The sequence below is a fragment of the Agelaius phoeniceus genome, chromosome 25 (assembly GCF_051311805.1).
Source record: "Agelaius phoeniceus isolate bAgePho1 chromosome 25, bAgePho1.hap1, whole genome shotgun sequence".
Classification (NCBI taxonomy): Eukaryota; Metazoa; Chordata; class Aves; order Passeriformes; family Icteridae; genus Agelaius; species Agelaius phoeniceus.
The window spans coordinates 5,224,217-5,241,877 of record NC_135289.1 but is presented as its reverse complement, the minus strand read 5'-3'; the positions used below and the strand labels follow the sequence as shown (position 1 = coordinate 5,241,877).

Here is a 17,661-nt window from a genome sequence, read left to right as displayed (position 1 = left end):
ATAAATTAACATATATAACATAGATGACTTATAAATAAATTAACATATTTTTTACACATTTATATATAATTAATAGTTCATTTATATGGTTTATACATATTTATAATATGTATATATTATATACATGCTCTTGAATGTATACAATCAATCCTTATAATGATTTCATTTAGTCTCAGTAATTAATTTAATTAGTTTTAATGTTTAAATATAATGCCTATATAAACATTTATATATAAATTTACTTAAGTTATGTAATTATTGTGGTTAATTGGGATTTGGCCCGCGCTGAGGTTCCACGCCCCAGTTTGACCACGCCCCCACATTATGACCACGCCCCCACATCTAGCCCCGCCCCCTCAGCGACCTTCCCTCCTTGTCCGCCAGGGGGCGCCCTGCCCCTCGCCCTCTCCCCGCCGCCTCAGCAGCCCGGCGGGTGCGCGGTGACGTCACGGCGCAGTGACGTACGAGGCCCCGCCCCTGGCGCGGCGGCCGCAGACCCGCCGCAGGCACCGCGCCGGCGGCAGCGCAGCGAGCGTGCGGGACCGGCCGGGCCGGACCGAACCGAGCCGGAGCCGCCCGCGGTGCTCCCCCGTCCGCCCCGCCGGACCGTGCCCCTTTCGTCCCGCCGGCGGCCGCGGCCCGCCCCCCGTTCCCCGCCGCATCAGGATGTCGGTGCCGGAGCCCGCCGGCGGCGAGGAGAAGCAGGCCAAGGAGGTGGAGGACGCCGAGAAATATTCCTTCATGGCCACCGTCACCAAGGCACCCAAGAAGGTAGCGAGGGGAGCGTGGAATCAGATCCGTGTTCGGGGAAGCAGCCCCTGGCTGTGGTGGGAGAGGCCCCTCGGTTAGGGGGGAGGCAGCCCCCGGTTGCCGGCAGGAGCCCTCCCCTGCAGGGGCATAGCCTGTGGTGGGAGCAGGGAGCAGCTCCCGGCTGGGGGAGAAAGCCCGTGGTGCTGGGGGAGCACAGCCCGGGGTTCAGGGGGAGAAGAGCCCGTGGTGCTGGGGGAGCACAGCCCGTGGTTCTGGGGGGGCGCAGCCCGTGGTTCTGGGGGAGCGCAGCCCGTGGTTCTGGGGGAGCGCAGCCCGTGGTTCAGGGGGGGCGCAGCCCGTGGTTCAGGGGGAGCACAGCCCGTGGTTCAGGGGGAGCGCAGCCCGGGGTTCTGGGGGGGCGCAGCCCGGGGTTCAGGGGGAGCGCAGCCCGTGGTGCTGGGGGGGCGCAGCCCGTGGTGCTGGGGGGGCGCAGCCCGTGGTGCTGGGGGGGCGCAGCCCGGGGTTCTGGGGGGGCGCAACCCGTGGTTCAGGGGGAGCGCAGCCCGTGGTGCTGGGGGAGCACAGCCCGTGGTGCTGGGGGGGCGCAGCCCGGGGTTCTGGGGGGGCGCAGCCCGGGGTTCAGGGGGAGCACAGCCCGGGGTTCAGGGGGGGCGCAGCCCGTGGTTCAGGGGGGGCGCAGCCCGGGGTTCAGGAGGAGCACAGCCCGTGGTGCTGGGGGAGCACAGCCCGTGGTTCTGGGGAGCAGCTCCCGGCTGTGGGGTGAGAGCCCTCCCGGTCTGGGGGCAGCAGTACCTCCTGGTCGGGGGCCCAGCCCCGGTTGGGGGGGGGATGCAGCCTCAGGTTCGGGGAGCAGCCTTCAGCTGGGGGGAGAAGCTCTCGGTTGTGGGGGGAACATGACCGTGACCCCGTTCTGGGAGGAGCAGCCCCACAGGTGGGGGTTTGTGCTGGGAACGCTGGAATTGATCCAGTTTGACGGTGACTGGGAAGCGGGGCTTGTCCCCATTCAGTGGCAGAGAGGGAGATTGGTACTGGTGAGGGGCTGGTCCGGTCTGGGGGTGACAGGTATTGGGCCAGGGGGCTGCTGGCCCAGTTTGGGGCGGGAGGGAAGGGCTTGGGTACTGGGGACAGAGGGGTCTGTGCTGGGGTACAGCCCTGGCCTGCATGGGGGTGAGGGGAGGAGCAGGACCTGCAGGGCAGGTTCTGGGGGACTGGGGCCACAGCAGGGACCTCGGCTGTGGTATAGGGGTGCAGGGGGACAGGGTGGCCCCAAGAAGGGGACAGGCAGGGTGGGCTCCTTGTGTGGGACTGTGGGGTGACAGGGCTTGGTGGTGGGGACAAAGCAAGGGAGATCTGTTACGTGGGAAGAGGCAGAAGCAGCAACCTGGAATCAGCTGTGGGTCACTCAGAAGGGTAGCCAAGAGATTTCGGAGTGTTGACTTTTTTGGGGACAGGGGTTCTGTTGGAGGTGTGGGTGGGAGCACCTTTGGGCTCAGGAAGAGGCTGTTGAGTCACCTCAGTCCCCCTCCATCCCTGAAGGCCTCCCAGGAGCTCTGAGATCTCTCAGTGCTGCCCCCACATCCCTGTGGGGTGCTCAGATGGCACTAAGGGTTGCTGAGCCCTGGTCCTGCCACTGCAGCAGGGTGCAGGACCCCAGTGACCTCGGGATCTGGCCCTGTGCTCTGGGCTCAGTGCTGAACTCTCAGTGCTGTCAGGGAGGCAGATCCATGTTCCAAGCCCTGCACAGATCTGTGCAGCTGAACATTGTGTTCCCCTCGGGGCTGCAGCCGCCTGGAAGCGGTGGATGTGAAGGTGGAGCAGTCACAGAGAATGGGAACATCCTCATTCTTCGGGGGAATCTCTCCTGCCTGCTCTGGCCACGGCTGGGACTGGGGGGTGTCTGACCCCTGGGGAAGGTCAGCTGGATTTGAGGTGTCTTCTCTCCCAGGGAGCAGGGGTTGGAGAATAGGCCCTGTTTATTCTGGGCTGTGGACATGGCCTGGAGGAACGAGCAGAGGAATGTGGGGCTGGGATCTGCCTCTTCCAGCAGTGGCTCAGCACAGCTCCAGCTCAGAGATTGTTTTTACCTTTTCATAACCATCATCTCTGTCAGAGAGAACAGCACAAGGCTGCTCCAAGGGGACAGCAGGCTGCTAATCCCAGAGCATCCCATGGAACCAAAATACCTGTGGTAAACCAGAATCCATTGAGCATCCTCAGAGGCAAGTTTGCCATCCTCTCAGGAGGATGAGATGTTGGATCCCCAGAATTTTCTGCTGCAGACTTGGCTGTGCAGCGTGAGGAGCCTTGGTTGGACTTGCTGGCTGCTGCAGCTTTTCCTGGCTGGGTGAGGATATTGAAGGTGCCCAGAGCGACACACGACATTTGAGGCTGATAACATCAGAGATGGGGAGAGAGCTGAGCTGAGCTCAGGGAACAAATTGCTCCGGGCTCCTGTTTTCCTTGCCTGGCTAGTTCCTGCAAATAGTGCTGGGGAAAGGCAGAGGCCTTGGCAGGAGGATGAAAGACCAAGGAAGGGAGAATTGCTCTCCTGAGATAAGCTGTTGAGTGCCCTCAGCTCTGATGTCTCAGAGCAGGATTGCAATTAAGCCATTAAAACGTCCTTCTGATTCTCTGCAAGTCCAAGTGGTTTTTGTGCCAGCTGCCCTGGACCTCCTGGCATGGTCAGAGGCCAGTGGAGATAGTGGAGAGAGATGATTTACCAGCATGGATGTGGGCAAGATAGTGCTGTGCTGCTGAAGCACGTCCCTCCTGGGTATTCGAGCTCCTTGAACTTTGCTGATGCAGTTTGTGTGAGGTGTTTGGAGATGGGGAGGGTGGGAATGTGGCCAAGCTCAGTGCAGGTTCTGTCTCTGTCTGTGAATGGCTTTTCAGAGGAACCTTAACTTGTGCTGGAGCTTGGGGAAAGTGCCAGTGTGAGCCCACAGCATCCAGCCCAGGACCTGCAGGAGCATCTTGGATGCAGCTGGAAGCACGTTGGGCCTGTGGGTGATGTGGAGAAGTTGGTGTCTCCTTCTTGGGGTCACCTGGAGCTGGGAGTCAGCCTCTGGCATTGCTGTTTCCTCTGGTCAGGGACTTGTTTAAAGTGAAAAAGTGAAACAAGCAAGGGGTAAGGGATTAAGAGATTAAATACGATCAACTCCAGGCTGAAGTAGGAGCTGACTCAGTGGAGGTGAAAGGAGGAATAGGGATGTTTTCCCCCAAGAGCTGGATTTCCTGGTTCTGCCAGAGCTCCCTTTTCACTGCAGTTTGTGGTGATTTGTCAGCATAATGACCCCAGTTTGGCCAGGAGTGGTTTGCAGGCAGAGGTGAGTGAAGCTGAATTTTGCACCTTCTCCAGCCACTGCTGTGGTGCTGGCTGGGGAGGATTGGAACTGCTGATGCTGGTGGCTTACCCAGTTTAGTGAGCATGGACGTGGAGATGATGATGGCAGAGCTCAAGGGCAGGTTGTGCTCCTCCAGATCCCTGTGTGCCATCACTGCTGCGTCTGGGCATCTGCTCTCCTGCCTCCCTGGAGACTGCAGGTGCCCTTGGCAGCGTCGCTTTCCCAATCCACGTCAGCCGGGCGGCGGAGCCTTCAACTCCCAGCGAGCCCAGCTGGGGGTGCCCCGGAGTGGGAAGGACACGGTGAGGGGCACCGTGCTTGTGACAGGGCAGGGGGCTTGGCCCGTGCTGTCCCTGTCTGTCACCTCACCCCGCTGTGTCCTTGTCCCGCTGGCATTGCTGCCTGCTGGCAGACAGACGGACACTGCAGACAGATCTTTGTCCTGCAGCATTGCTGGGCTCTGAGATGGGCTGAAGGCTCCGGTTTGGCTCTGGGGAGGTGAGGTCGGTGGCATCCCCGTGCCCCTGGAGCCGGTGTGGGTGTGTGGGGGCGGCGCTGAGCCCTGCGGCTCCGGCGGGATCCCGCCCGTGCCCGTGCCCGTGGCAGGGAATGCTAATGCACAGCGCTGCAGCTCTGCGGTGGCAGCCAGCCGGCTGCTGCCTGCTGTGGGGGCGGCAGAGATGGAGCACGGAGAAGCTGGGGAGAGGGGGATGGGGGCTGTGGGGAGCTGCTGGCCCTGGGCAGGGCTGGGTGCCCTCTCAGAGCATCCTTCCCACTGCTGCTGTCTGCAGTGGCCTGCGCACCGCTGACCTTGCTGCAGCCGCCTGCATCCCTGCCCTGCACAGCCCCTTCCCAAAGACCTGCTCTGCCCCACTTTGCTCTGTCATGACTTATCCCAGGTCCCTGCAGCTTTGCCAGGCTGGGTGATACCTTCCTTCCCCTTGGGGCTGTCAGGGGGACGAGACTGCCCTTGTTTGTCCTGACAGAGCTCCTGTAGCCATTCGTTTTCCCTGTTCCTTTAATTTAATTCCTTAGAGTGGCTGCTCATAAATCCTCTGTGCCTTTGTGAGCCTGTCTGGGGCCATGGCTACCACCTCCTGTCCTGCTGTTCTGCAGGCACCGTGCACCTGGCTCTCCTCATTCCTTTGCCCAGATCTTCACTTCTTTGATTCTTTGCTCTGTCTGGGCTTTTTTTCCTCTCATAATGAGGTGCCTGGGCTGGGATGAGTTGAACAGCTCATTGTCCTTTGTATGGATGTCCTGAGATGAGTCTGGCCTTCCCTGGGGTGCAGGAAAACCCTAATAAGTGGGGGAAAAAAGCAGAGGTGTTTGGAGTAGAGATGAATTACCAGGACTTGGTAATTCACTCCTGGTGCTGTGTTAGAAAAAAATTAGGATTCTATCATTTAAGTTGCTCTTGGGACCTTCCCATTGTTTTGGTGTTTTGGAGGGTCTCCCTGATGTCCAGAGGGGAGGCTTGTGCCAGTGCCCCAGCACTGGGCAAGGCCAGAAGACACTTAATTGAATTGTTGAACCAGGGAGGGGGAAGAAAGGAGGTTTTTGGGGTTTGATGAGCACAAAGCGTCTTCAAAATGATGTGCCAGAACCTGTTGCTTTTGCTTTCCCCTTTTCTTCCTGCATCGCTGAAGGAGGCTGGGTTTCCACTCTTATGTCGGTCCTCTGGAGATGAGAGAAGAGTTTGATATCCATTCTTCCCAGTCTTCAGAAGCATCTCTTGTCATCTTTTAATGGTGTGGGGGTGGAGACCACCCGTCCTGGGAGCCCCCTTCCCACATGAGGAGCCAGGTCTGGAGTGTGGGAAGAATGCTGGAGGCAGGAGCTCCGTGTTTGGTTTTGACCTTCCCTGAGGTGCCAGGTTATCTTCTGCTGGGGACTGGCCTAGCACAATACTTTCTCTGGGAACAGTTTTCTCTGTGCTTTCCAGCCTGTGCAAATGTTGGAATGAGTTCCTGTGCTCCCTCCTAGATGCTGAGGCTGGGCTATTTCACTCTGGAAATCAGGTTTTCTAGGGCAGGTTGGAGTTAAGCCTTTGCAAGTGGGGATCCTGTCTGTGTTGCTGCTCTGAGGAGTTGGTGGGTGCCTCATCCCAGATTTTGGAGCAGGAAATGTGTGGAACTTCAGCACTCATGCTGAGGGGTTTGCTTGTGCCTGGCTGTGGTTTTGTCACCAGGAGTTTCCTGCAGGTGACAGTGACATTTGCAGAGGGCTCAGTTATGTTTCCTGCTGAGCCCTTTGATCAGAGCTGCTTATCTGGGGCCTCTGGCTCACCTTCACTCAGCACACGGTGGTGACATTCCAGGTGACTGTCCTGAGACCTGCTGGTGGCCCCAAGGGCCCTCAGTGTGAAGGACTTTGTGCCAGAACCTCTCCCAGAGTGAGACTCTGTGAAACCAGGGGTTGAGTCTGTAAGGGGCTGGGAGAAGAGTCAGGGAGCCCCACCAAGGAGGAGCATCATGGTGACACCTCAGCAGGTTGTGTGGAGCCCCTGCCCAGGGCACTGCATAATTCCAGGGGCTTGGGCACCCTGAGCAGTGCTGGAATCCACTCTGCCCCATCCCTCTCTGCCCACATCATCCCTGCAGCCTTCCCTGGCATGGTTAACCCTTGGGTGCTCTGGGACATCTTGGGTTGATGGTCCAAAGAGGAAGCTGCTGGTTTGGAAATGGTTTGGTTGGAAGGGACCTTGAAGATCACCCAGTTCCACCCCTGTCATTACACACCCGTAATCCCAGCCTCAGGTCAAATGCAATGTTCTCTTGCACAGGAAGTTGAAAATTCTCTTTCAGCCCAGAAAGTTTAAAATTCTCAGTATCCAGGATTCCAACAGGCAGGGACACCTTCCACTATCCCAGTCTGCTCCAAGCCCTGTCCAGCCTGGCCTTGGACACTTCCAGGGATGGGGCAGCCACAGCTGCTCTGGGCCCCCTGTGCCAGGTCCTCCCCACTCGGACAGGGAAGAATTTGGGCTGTTTTTCTCTCCCCATGGGTTCTGTGCCTCTGAGCCAGCAGGATGCGGAAGCTGAGGTCGGTCCTGCCTTTTGGAGCTGCCCTCATTGCCCTGTTGACTCGGGCTGCTTGAACTGTGAATTTTAATTGCACTGTGGGATCAATACGGTGGCCTTGGTAACGAGCTTATTGCTGCTGCAGAATCTGTTTACTTCAGGTTGGTGACAGCCAAAGGGCTGAGGTGGCCGAGGACATGATGTTCCAGCTCCTTGAACAGGCTGCATTGTAATTGGGGTGAGGCTCCTGCAGCCCTCAGAGCTGGGTGCAGCTTCCCCTTGGCTGCCCCCACAGAGCTGGAGCTGCCTGGCAGCGCCCGTTCCTGCCTGCCTGAGGAGCTGCCTGCACTCAGGAGCCAGGCTTTGGGTGGGAGCTGCTGGAGCCTGCTTTATCTGTGTGCTGTGGGTGGAGGGGAGCACTTCTCCTGGCCTCTTTCAGTCAGAAAAAGTGGGCAGCCTGGAAAAGGAGGCTCCTTGGGCCTTTGCCTTCCTGAAATTCATGTTTTAGTGTCCTCCTTCCAGATGAGGGTGAGGTTCAGCCTGTGTCTGCTGTTTGCTGCCTCTCCTCCTTTCACCTCCCAACAGGGAGCTCCAGATTTCACACATTCCTGCACTGTGGGGAGAGTTTTGCATCCAACCTGGGCATGTTTTGGAGCAAGAACATCTGGCTGATCCCTGTTGACCTTGGAGCTGTCAGCATCTTGCAGGCAGCACAGTGTCTCCTACAGTAACTAACTCCTTCTCCAGATACTCTCTGAGCTTGCCATCTCCACAAGGAAATCACTTTCATCCCTCCTGCCTCCTTCAAAAGCAAGGGGCTGCATGGAATCAGCCCTGTTTGCAGGAAAAGGTTGGCTTTGCTCTGACACAAGTCTGATGTTTGTCCATCCTGGTGGTGATTCCTCAGACTCCTGAGCAGGGAAGAGCCCATGCTGAAGCCTGAGGTTTCTCCTGTTTTGTCTCTCATCAGATTCATCAAAATCCAAGTAATTTCCAGGGCTGAAAAAAGGCTATTGGTAAATGAGGAATGGGCAGCTCTGGTGGAAATAGCACTGTGAGAGGCTTTGGGAGTCAGGGCAGGGGGAGGATGGATTTCCAGTTTTCCAGAATAAGCTGCTCCTGTTTCCATGCTGATCCTGAGGGGTGTTTTCCCTTAAAACTGTGACACAGGGGTGGAGGATCACCTACTATCAGGTACCTGAGAATAGCTGGAGCCTCTCCTGAATGGGATTTGCTGTTTTGGTTTTTGAAAGGGCAGTAGAAGTCTTGGAATGCTGAGATTCTCCAAGGCAGTTTGGGGGGAGAAGAGGAGGTAGGTGGGGTGCCCAGAGTGCCAAGGGGAGTGATTCCTCCCCCAAAACACAGGGACTGCTTTAGGATTGTGGAGCAGAAGTTTGGCCTTCTCAATTTGGTTTTTTTTTGTGGCAAGCCTTCCCTTCAGACCATGAGGTGTTGCTGAAGGAGCTGTTTGACAGTGTTTCCAAGTGTTCCCTTGGTCTCATGAAACTGTGCTTGGAGAGGCATTTTCTAATTAGTTTAAAAATTGATGCTAATTAAAGCTGATTCCCTCTCAGCTCTGACACACAAACACATTTCCATGGGCTTCCAGCTCTGGCAGCTGGCCTGTTGGAGGCCAGCAGTCCCCAGATTGCCCCATAAGCTGCTGGGAGTGATTTAACCCACAGTCATGGAATAGGGAATGGTTTGGGTTGGAAGGGTCCCTAAAGCTCACCCAGTTCCTCCCTCTGCTGTGGCTCCTGAGCCCCATCCAGCCTGGCCTTGGACACTCACAGGGATTGAGCAGCCACAGCTGCTCTGGGCACCCTGAGCCAGGGCCTCAGCACCCTCAATGGGAACAATTCCTCCCCAATATCCCATCTATCCCTGCCCTGTGGCAGTGGGAATCCATCCCCTTGTCCTTGCAAGGACATGACCTTGTGTTGCTTGTGCAGTTCTTCCAGTGTGGCAACTCCAATTAATACTGATTTCCCTGCTGCCCAAACATGTGCTGTGCCATAGTCTGGCTGGGCACTGGGGATGCCACATGAATCTCAAAATTCAGCAGAGAAAAAGAAACACCAGGAAAGAAAGAGACCCATTCCAAAGGTTACTAGGCCGGAAATCACCACGAGATTTCAGTCATGATAGCAATCATGAGGTGAGAAATCCAGAGGTGAGAAATCTGGGATGGCTTTAGACCCATTGCTGTTTGCCCATTCATGGGGATTATGGGGTTAACCTGTGAGGCATGACCCGAGTTCACTGCCCTTAGGGATCCAGACATTGGACTTGTGCTGTTCCTGCCAGGAAGGAGCTACCCCTGTGTGCTTCAGGAGCTACCCCTGTGTGTTTGAGGAGCTACCCCTGTGTGTCTGAGGAGATGTCCCCGTGTGTCTGAGGAGATGTCCCCGTGTGTCTGAGGAGATGTCCCCGTGTGTCTGAGGAGATGTCCCCGTGTGTTTGAGGAGGTGTCCCCGCGCGTTTGAGGAGGTGTCCCCGCGCGTTTGAGGAGGTGTCCCCGCGCGTTTGGGGAGCTCTGCCCGCGCGTTTGGGGAGCTCTGCCCGCGCGTTTGGGGAGCTCTGCCCGCGCGTTTGGGGAGCTCTGCCCGCGCGTTTGGGGAGCTCTGCCCGCGCGTTTGGGGAGCTCTCCCCGCGCGTTTGGGGAGCTCTCCCCGCGCGTTTGGGGAGCTCTCCCCGCATGTTTCGGGAGCTCTCCCCGCGTGTTTCAGGAGATATCCCTGTGTTTTTCAGGCGATATCTCACTCCCTCAAAGCCAGGCCCAAGCCTTTGCCTCAATTCCTGCAGTCCAAGGGCTAGTTGCTTCCTTATCTGCTGGTGGGGAGCTTTCCCTCTGCTCCTGCTGGAGCACACCTTTGACCTCCAGGTGTTTATGAGGCAGATTTATCCCCAGTTACTATTTAACACTCAAAATGACATTTCTTTTATTGAATCCCTCCTTCCGTTTATTTTTCCTTTAACTGGCATTTACAGTGATTCCTATCATGACTGAAATCTCGTGGTGATTTCCAGCCTAGTAACCTTTGGAATGGGTCTCTTTCTTTCCTGGTGTTTCTTTTTCTCTGCTGAATTTTGAGATTCATGTGGAAGTCCTTAATTCTCCTCTTGGACTCACAGAAACTTGGTTTGGTTTTTTTTTTCCCTCAGTGCTTTACCCAACCAGCTTTTCTCTGGCGGTGGAAGATGAATGTTGGGCTCAGGGCTTGGCTGGTTTGTTTTGCCAGAACCTCAGTGCCCTTTTACTTCTTCAGTGGGAGCAGTGTAAAGGTTTCCAGGTGGAGATTTGGCTGGGATTCCTGCTTGGGGAGTTGGTGGGGAGAGTGCCAGGCAGGTCTGTGCCTCTAGGGAGAACAGCCTGCCCTGTGAGCCCTCTGGGAGTGAGAAATACACATCCAGGAGCACCAAATTCCACATGGCTGTGCTTCCATGCACAGAGCAGCACACTCAGGAACCTCTTCCAGCTGTCATGTCTCAATGGAGCACTTGGGATTTCTTATCAAAGTTGGGGAAACCACCAGGAGAAAGTTCTCCTCTTGCCAAGGCCACACCTGGAGAAGAAACAGGTCCTTTTTCCTGAAGGTTGTTTCACTTCCAACTCTCACAGAGCCCTTGGCGCTCAGGCTGTGGAGGACCAGGAGATGCTTGCTGGGCAGCTCTCCTGCTCTTCCAGCAGCCCTGTGGAATGGTGGGGTGAAGCAATGGGCATTGCTGGGGAAAATGCCCCACCTTCACTGGCCATGGGCTCTGGCTGGGGTTTTGTTTGCTGCTGGGAGGATTTGAACTGGGAATCTGGTGGTTTTCCCATGGGTTGGCCATAGCCTGATGTAAATTTGTGCAGCCCTTTGCCATCCAGGTTTGCACTGGCACGTGTGACCAGAGCTTAGAGGTGGCAAAATGGGATGGTTGGAGTGACAGAGCCAAATCCACCTCCAAACCCTCCCCTGCCCAGTGGATTGGGGATGAGGATGGTGAGTTGTCAGGGTGAGAGTCTTCTGGTTCTGATCCCCCATCTCTCTTCTCCAAGCACCTTGTTTTTCCTTCCCTTCCATCCTTAAGGAGTGCTGTGATCCAGAAATACCCTTCCAGGCTGGATAACCTTCCAGGAAAAGAACCCTAAAACCATCCCTGTCTGCCTTGCTGATTCCCACCCCAAAAATCCCTGTCCTGTTGGATTGTGGAGCAGGAGCTGTGTCCCCCTGTGTGTCCCCTGTTGCCAGGCTCATGTCTAGACACTGTCCTGTGGGAACAGGGCCTGGCTCTCCCAGCCTGGTAGCAGAGCAGAGGGGGCCTGGGGACAGGGCAGCCAAGTGCTCTAAACAAACCCAGTGCCCTGGCATGGCCACAGTGGGCATGGGGCCAGCTGCAGGGGCCAGCACAGGGACACACACTGGGAGCATTGGGAACCTGCAGCTGCAGGGTTTGGGATGGCCTCAGGGAAGCAAACGTGGCAATAGCTCTTTTCTCCCAGTCAGGAAACTCGGGTCCCCTCTGATCTGGGTGGCTGTGAAAACAGCATGGGACAGCTCTGTCCCTTCCCTGCTCAAGCAAAGCTGCTCCTCTCTTCCTTTGCACCTGGAATGAAGGTGAACACTGGTTATCTGACTTTTTTCCCCTCTGCTGATGAGGCTGAAGGGCCTCGTTCCCTGGGATGCCTCTGCCCTCCCTGGATGCTTCTGTAAATCATTGGATTAGAACAATTTGTACTTTAGAAATGCCTGACCCAGCTCCTCCTCAGGAAAACCAGCAGCTCTCTGTCCTTCTGTAGATAAGGAATCCTTGGAGACTGAAACCATCTCCAGGTGGGCAAATCCCAGCCCTGCTCTGAGCTGCTGCTCCTGTCTCATGTGGGAGCAGGGCTGGTGAGGAGGAGGATGCTTGTTTGAGCTGTAAAACATTCCTTGTCTGGCTGAATTTCCAGGAATGACAAAGAAATGATGAACTTAAGAGACAGATCACGTCAGGGCTGCCTTGGCATCCAGCAGTGCCCTCCCAGCCTCTGCCAGGGAGTTTTTGTTTGGGAGAACACACAAAATAAGGGGAACTGGCTGCACTGAATAGTCCTGATCCCTGCTTCTGGTTTTCTGCAGCCAAAGGAAGGGTCCCAGGACTCTGGATCCTTCCAGGCTTTCTCCTGGGAGGACAGAAGTGGGTTGCAGAAACTCTTCTGCTTTAGAGGTGGTTGTGTGGCTGTAGGAACATGCTCTGCTCCCATTTTGCTGTTCCTCCCTGGGCAACTGTGCTGTGTCCTCACATCCACGGATGTCAGACTCAGAAGTCTGGAGGGTTTTTTAGATGGTTCATTGCTTCCTGCTTATCTTGGGTGATGTGTGGAGCCTGCTTCTGTCCCCACTCCACTTATCCAGGACAGAATTGGCTGGGAGGACACTTTTCCCATGGCTGTATATGTGCTGATGCTCACATTGTCCCTAATAATAAATTAATAATAATAATAATAGGACTGCTGAAGCAAACCTGGGGGTGCTAGGAATAGAGCCTGGAGCTGCTTCCCAGCCTGTGTCCTTTCCCCTGTGGAGCCTGTGCATTGATGAGCCATGTCAGCTGTGAGTTGGTGGATGCTTTCCAAAATCTCTGTTCCTTCCACAATCTGCTCTTGCTCTCCCCCAAGGCTGCATGGGATGCAGTCAGGGATGTGTAGCACAACAAAGGAACTTAAATGACCTCTCTGGAGTTGTTCTGGGAATAGAAGAAGTGTTAAAATGAAAAGTGGGATTGTCCTGTGTGAGAGGGACATGCTGGGCTCATCCTGGAGCCAGGGAGTGGAATTTTCTTACTGTGTCAGCTCCAAACACTGCTCTCCTGGCTGACCACTGGGAAAGTGCTTGGGATCAGCCATGGAGGATGGCACACCCTGCAGTCATGAGCTGCCAGTTTGGTGAGGTGGTACCAATCCAGACCTGCAATCTGTTTGTCCTCCCTGTGTCGTAATAATTAAACAAATGAAGCTGTGTGTGCTGGGGACACTTGAGCTGCTGGCTTTGGTGCTGCCCCACCAATGTTCTCAGTGGATTTATCCTTATGCCCTGCAGAGAAGCTTGTTCAGGCTGGTCTTCAGCTTCCTGGTGGTTTGGGATGCTCTGGGCAGTGTGGCCAAAGAGGGTGGACAGTGCTCCCTCAGCTCCAGGCCTGGCAAGGGTGGTTTGGGCTGAACATGAGCGGCTGTTGTTGGGAAATGTCAGATCTGTTTGGGAATGGGCACAGTGGCAGTGGATTTCCCAAAGGGAGAAAATGTCCTCCTGACTTGGCTGGTGTCACTGGGAGCAGGCAGTGCCCAGCAATGCTCTGCAGGAACTTGGCAGGAGATGGTGGATCCTGCTGTTTTCCTGCAGAACATATCCCAAAATCCCTGCTGCTCCAAGTGGGGAACTGCTCATTTGGCCCCTTAGATCTCCGGCCCCTTCTTCTCCTTTTCCAGGCAGTGATGCTGAAAACCCCTGGCTTCATTCCTATGCAGTGAAATGGGTGCTGTCTTGTTTTCCCTACTTGACCACGAATTTCTGGGATAAAAAAATATTTTCCTTGCTCTTAAACCCTTGTGCTCCACCCGCTTGGAAAAGCTGCTTCCAGCAGGATGAAGTTTGGGATACAATTCATCACCCTGTTCTGGAGAGCTGGACAGCCCCAATCCTGCTGAGCCAGGGAGCACTAACCCACAGCCCCCCAGCTGGGAATGCTGTTCATTCCAGCTCCCATGACAGGCCCAGGGATTAGGAGATTTTCTCTGTCTCCTTAATGCAGCTCGAGCTGGGCACGTGGAGGGCGCTGGTCACGCACCTCTGCTGCGGTTCCTCAGCCCAGCTCCCGGTGCTGCCCCTCGCGCTGCGGACACGCCGCCGATTCCCCGGGCAAGGAGGGCTTGGATGTTGCCATGCTTCCTCAGGTTTGGGTGCTGTTCGTGGTGTTTGATGATAATTTTAGCCAGGACAGATTTTGCTAAGCTGGGGGAGTTCAGCTGAGCCCTGGTAAAGCCACGGCAGGGATTACTGGGGGTAATTCAGCACTTGCTTTGCTTAGCACTTGCTTTTTCTCTCCCCTTGGATTCAATCCCCTCGTTCCCGTGTTTCTAAACCTGCTCTTTCTCTTGCAGGGTGGGGTTGTGCCTCAGAGCTGGCTCAGCACTCACAGCTGGAGCCCTGAAGGGGAGGTGGATTGTGGTGTGGGGCGTTGTGGGACTGGGCAGTGCAGCATTCCTCTGTCCCATCCTCTCTTTTCCACTGCATCCCAAAGGAACTTTGCTCCATGAGACCATCCAGGCAGCAATTCCCTGGAGGGAATTACCCTGTCCCAGAGCACACACATCCTGGATGCTGCAGGCCAGGACAGACCTGCACCCTGGGCTGGAGCACTGTGCTTTGTTTTTTCCCTCCTGGGTCACCTCTTCCCTGGAAACCTTTCCCTGAGATATAGAAAATTCCTCAGCTAACACTTTAAGCTGTTTTAATGCCAGCAGCTGTTTTATGGGGAATGTTTTTTTTATACCCTCTGGTTTGATGAGCTGCCAGAGGAAGAGCTTGATGTGAAGGCATGGAAATCTTGTGTCCTGAAATTGCTGATGCTTTTTCCTCCATGGAAGTGCCCATGAGCAATACACTGGTATGGAAGTAGCACAAACCTATCCCAGGCTGTGTGGGGAAGATTGTTCCCAGGAACAGATCTTGAACAAATTCCAGCCACATCATTCCTTGTTGGGAATCCTGCCAGCTCCTGCCAAATGCCCTGAGCACAACATTGGTACCTGCCTGGAAGTGCTTCTATCCCAGAACCAGCTTCCCTGTGGGGATGGGGTTGTGGTGGCCTCTGCATCCTCCCTCTGCTCCCCCATGGGGATGGAGCTTTCAATGCCCTCCAGGTCCTCCCTCTGATCTCCCACAGGGCTGAGGGTTGTGGTCTCCTCTGCATCCTCCCTCTGCACTCCTGTGGGGATAGGGTTGGATGCCCTCTGGATCCTGCCCTCCTCATCCTCCCTCTGCTCTCCCATGGGGATGGAGGTTGTGGTGCCCTCTGGATCCTGCCCTCCTCATCCTCCTTCTGCACTCCTGTGGGGATGGAGGTTGTGGTGCCCTCTGGATCCTGCCCTCCTCATCCTCCCTCTGCTCTCCTGTGGGGATAGGGGTTGGGATGCCCTCTGGATCCTGCCCTCCTCATCCTCCCTCTGCTCTCCCATGGGATGGAGGTTGTGGTGCCCTCCAAATCCTCCCTCTGCACCAAATGACCTCGAACAATTGCAAAAGCAAACCTTCTATCTCCATTTATCCTTCCTATTCCTTCCACTGATACAAACTAAAGCAGTTTGCATCAGAATCTGACTGGAGTCTGCTGGGCAGTCTAGTGAGAGAAGCAGGTGCTGGCCTGTGATGTGTCCAGGATGGAGGAGCTGGCTGGAAACCTTGCAGCAGCAGCACCCACAGGAATGCCTGGCATGCTTGGCTGGGTGTGGTGATGGATCTCTCTGTGCCAGTCAGTTCTTGGAAGGGATGCTGGGGTCCCACATCATCCCTCCTGCCCTCCCTTGGAGTCACCCATGGGTTTCATACCCCCTGTCCCTTCCCAGGTGGAATACCATGCTGGTTTTGGCCCATCTGCTGGGATTCTGTAGGATTGTGGCAACATTTTCCAGCCCAAAAAGCTGTCCTGGTGCTGCAGCCACCCCAGCTCCAGCCTGTGCAGATTCCTCCTTTCTGGAATGGATCATTTCAACTAAATACTTTCATTCTTGTCCCCTCTGAAGGCTGTTTGCTGCATCAAAGCTTTCAGGGAGCTTTTGGGATGGCTGTGGCACTGAAAGCCCCTCCTTGTGGCTGCTCTGGGCTGTCTCTTTCCATCATCTTGATTTCTCTAGGACTCCTCTCAAGGTCTCCTGGGTCCCGGGGATGCTTTGTTAACCCCACTCCCTGCCATGATGTCTCATCCCTGTTAAATGGCAAAATTAAATCCTGCAGTGACATGATCTGAGTGAAGGGGCCCTGCTGGGGTTCTTTGTCAGGGTCTCCTGCATGGCAGCAGGGAGGGGGCTGCAGGCTGGGCTTGCTGCTGCTTTCCCCAATTCCCTTTCACTGGCAGGAGTGGCAATAGGGCCCTTTGCTGGCTGCTCACTCAGGGTGAGCACAGCAGCTGAACAGTTTTGGGTTATTTTTCCTCTCTTTTTGGCCCAGCACAGTTAAATTTGATGATCTGGTGGAAGGTGCTGGAGCTTTGAGTTGCCTCTGGCTGAGAGAGGTGGCTGTTTTGGGGGTTCTCTTCCAATGGAAACATCTTGTCCTGCAGAGGAGGTTGAAAGCCAATGCAATGTCAACTTCTTTTTGTTGAAATGTTCTCTCTTGCTGAGGTTTTTTCCTGTACTTTTAGTGTCAGTTTTGGAAGGATGTGCAGTGTTTTTAACCTGTGGGATGCTCTGCTCCTGGGGAAGAGCCTGGAAGCACCAGGGATCTGTTTGGACCACCCCAGCTTTCTTACTGCTGCATTTTTGGGCAGAAATCTGCTGGGATTGGTTGGGGTAGGGGCTCTGCCTCCACATGGGATGTGGGTTGTACAAGGAGTGTAATTCCTGAAGGAGCCTTAGGGAGCTGGGAAGGGATTAAAGGGGATGTTTCAGGGTGCTCCTTTTATCTTCAGGTGTGTCAAATTTGCAGGGTGACAAAAGCCTGGTGGCAGCTTTTCAGGCAGAGGAAGGGATTTAATTTTTGGCATTTTAGCCTCGTATTTGGTGATGTTTATTTTTGTGGACTGAAGGGATCCACGGGTCCCTGTAGCCTGGGGAGGTGCCATACCCTAAGGATCACATCCTGATTTAGCATTTCTTTCCTTTGCTCCCAGCAAATCCAGTTTGCAGATGACATGCAGGAGTTCACCAAATTCCCGACCAAGACGGGCCGAAGGTCCCTGTCCCGCTCCATCTCCCAGTCTTCCACTGACAGCTACAGCTCTGGTAGGTGCCAGCTCCTTGTCCTTGTGTGTTCCTCTCAAAAACCCAGCGTGGGTGCTGCACTGAAGGTGCTGCTCACACCCTGAGGCAGGAGTTGTGCTGCTGTTTGTACTTGGATGCTGAGGGAATGATTCCAGGCATTCTCGAAGCTCAGGCATTGATTGATTGCCAGTTGATAATCGTTACCTCTGGGCTGTTCTAGAGAAAAAGAGTGCAAAATTCCTTCAGGGCATCGGATTTCCTTAGGAGATTGGTAGTTTGAGCCAGGAGTGAAAGCTGGGAAGGGAAACAGAGCAGAAACCTGAAGGGTAGGAGGTTCCTGGCTCCATAAAACCTGGCATAACACTCATTCATTGCTCTTTTGGTTCAGCTGCCTCGTACACAGACAGCTCTGATGATGAGGTGTCCCCCCGAGAGAAGCAGCAAACCAACTCCAAGGGCAGCAGCAATTTCTGTGTGAAGAACATCAAACAGGCCGAGTTCGGGCGCCGCGAGATTGAGATCGCTGAGCAAGGTACAGAGGGGAGGGTGGGGCTTCGGGGGCCTGGGGCAGGCTCTGGACACC

The 17,661-nt window shown here is 55.1% G+C and overlaps 1 protein-coding gene across 3 annotated transcripts in view; it reads left to right on the top strand.

Moving 5' to 3' along the window:
- The first annotated feature begins 462 nt into the window (after positions 1-462).
- The window catches only part of AHCYL1 (adenosylhomocysteinase like 1), a 30,842-nt gene continuing 13,643 nt past the window's right edge, over positions 463-17,661 (top strand). The window contains exons 1-3 of one of the 3 annotated variants that reach the window (XM_077190599.1): positions 463-771; positions 16,988-17,099; positions 17,467-17,610. In XM_077190599.1, the coding sequence (XP_077046714.1) occupies positions 667-771; positions 16,988-17,099; positions 17,467-17,610 (361 nt within the window). In that variant the 5' untranslated portion in view covers positions 463-666. Of the gene's footprint in view, positions 772-4,419; positions 4,614-16,987; positions 17,100-17,466; positions 17,611-17,661 lie in introns of those variants that run through there. The other 2 variants (XM_077190598.1, XM_077190600.1) reach the window with 2 other exon arrangements.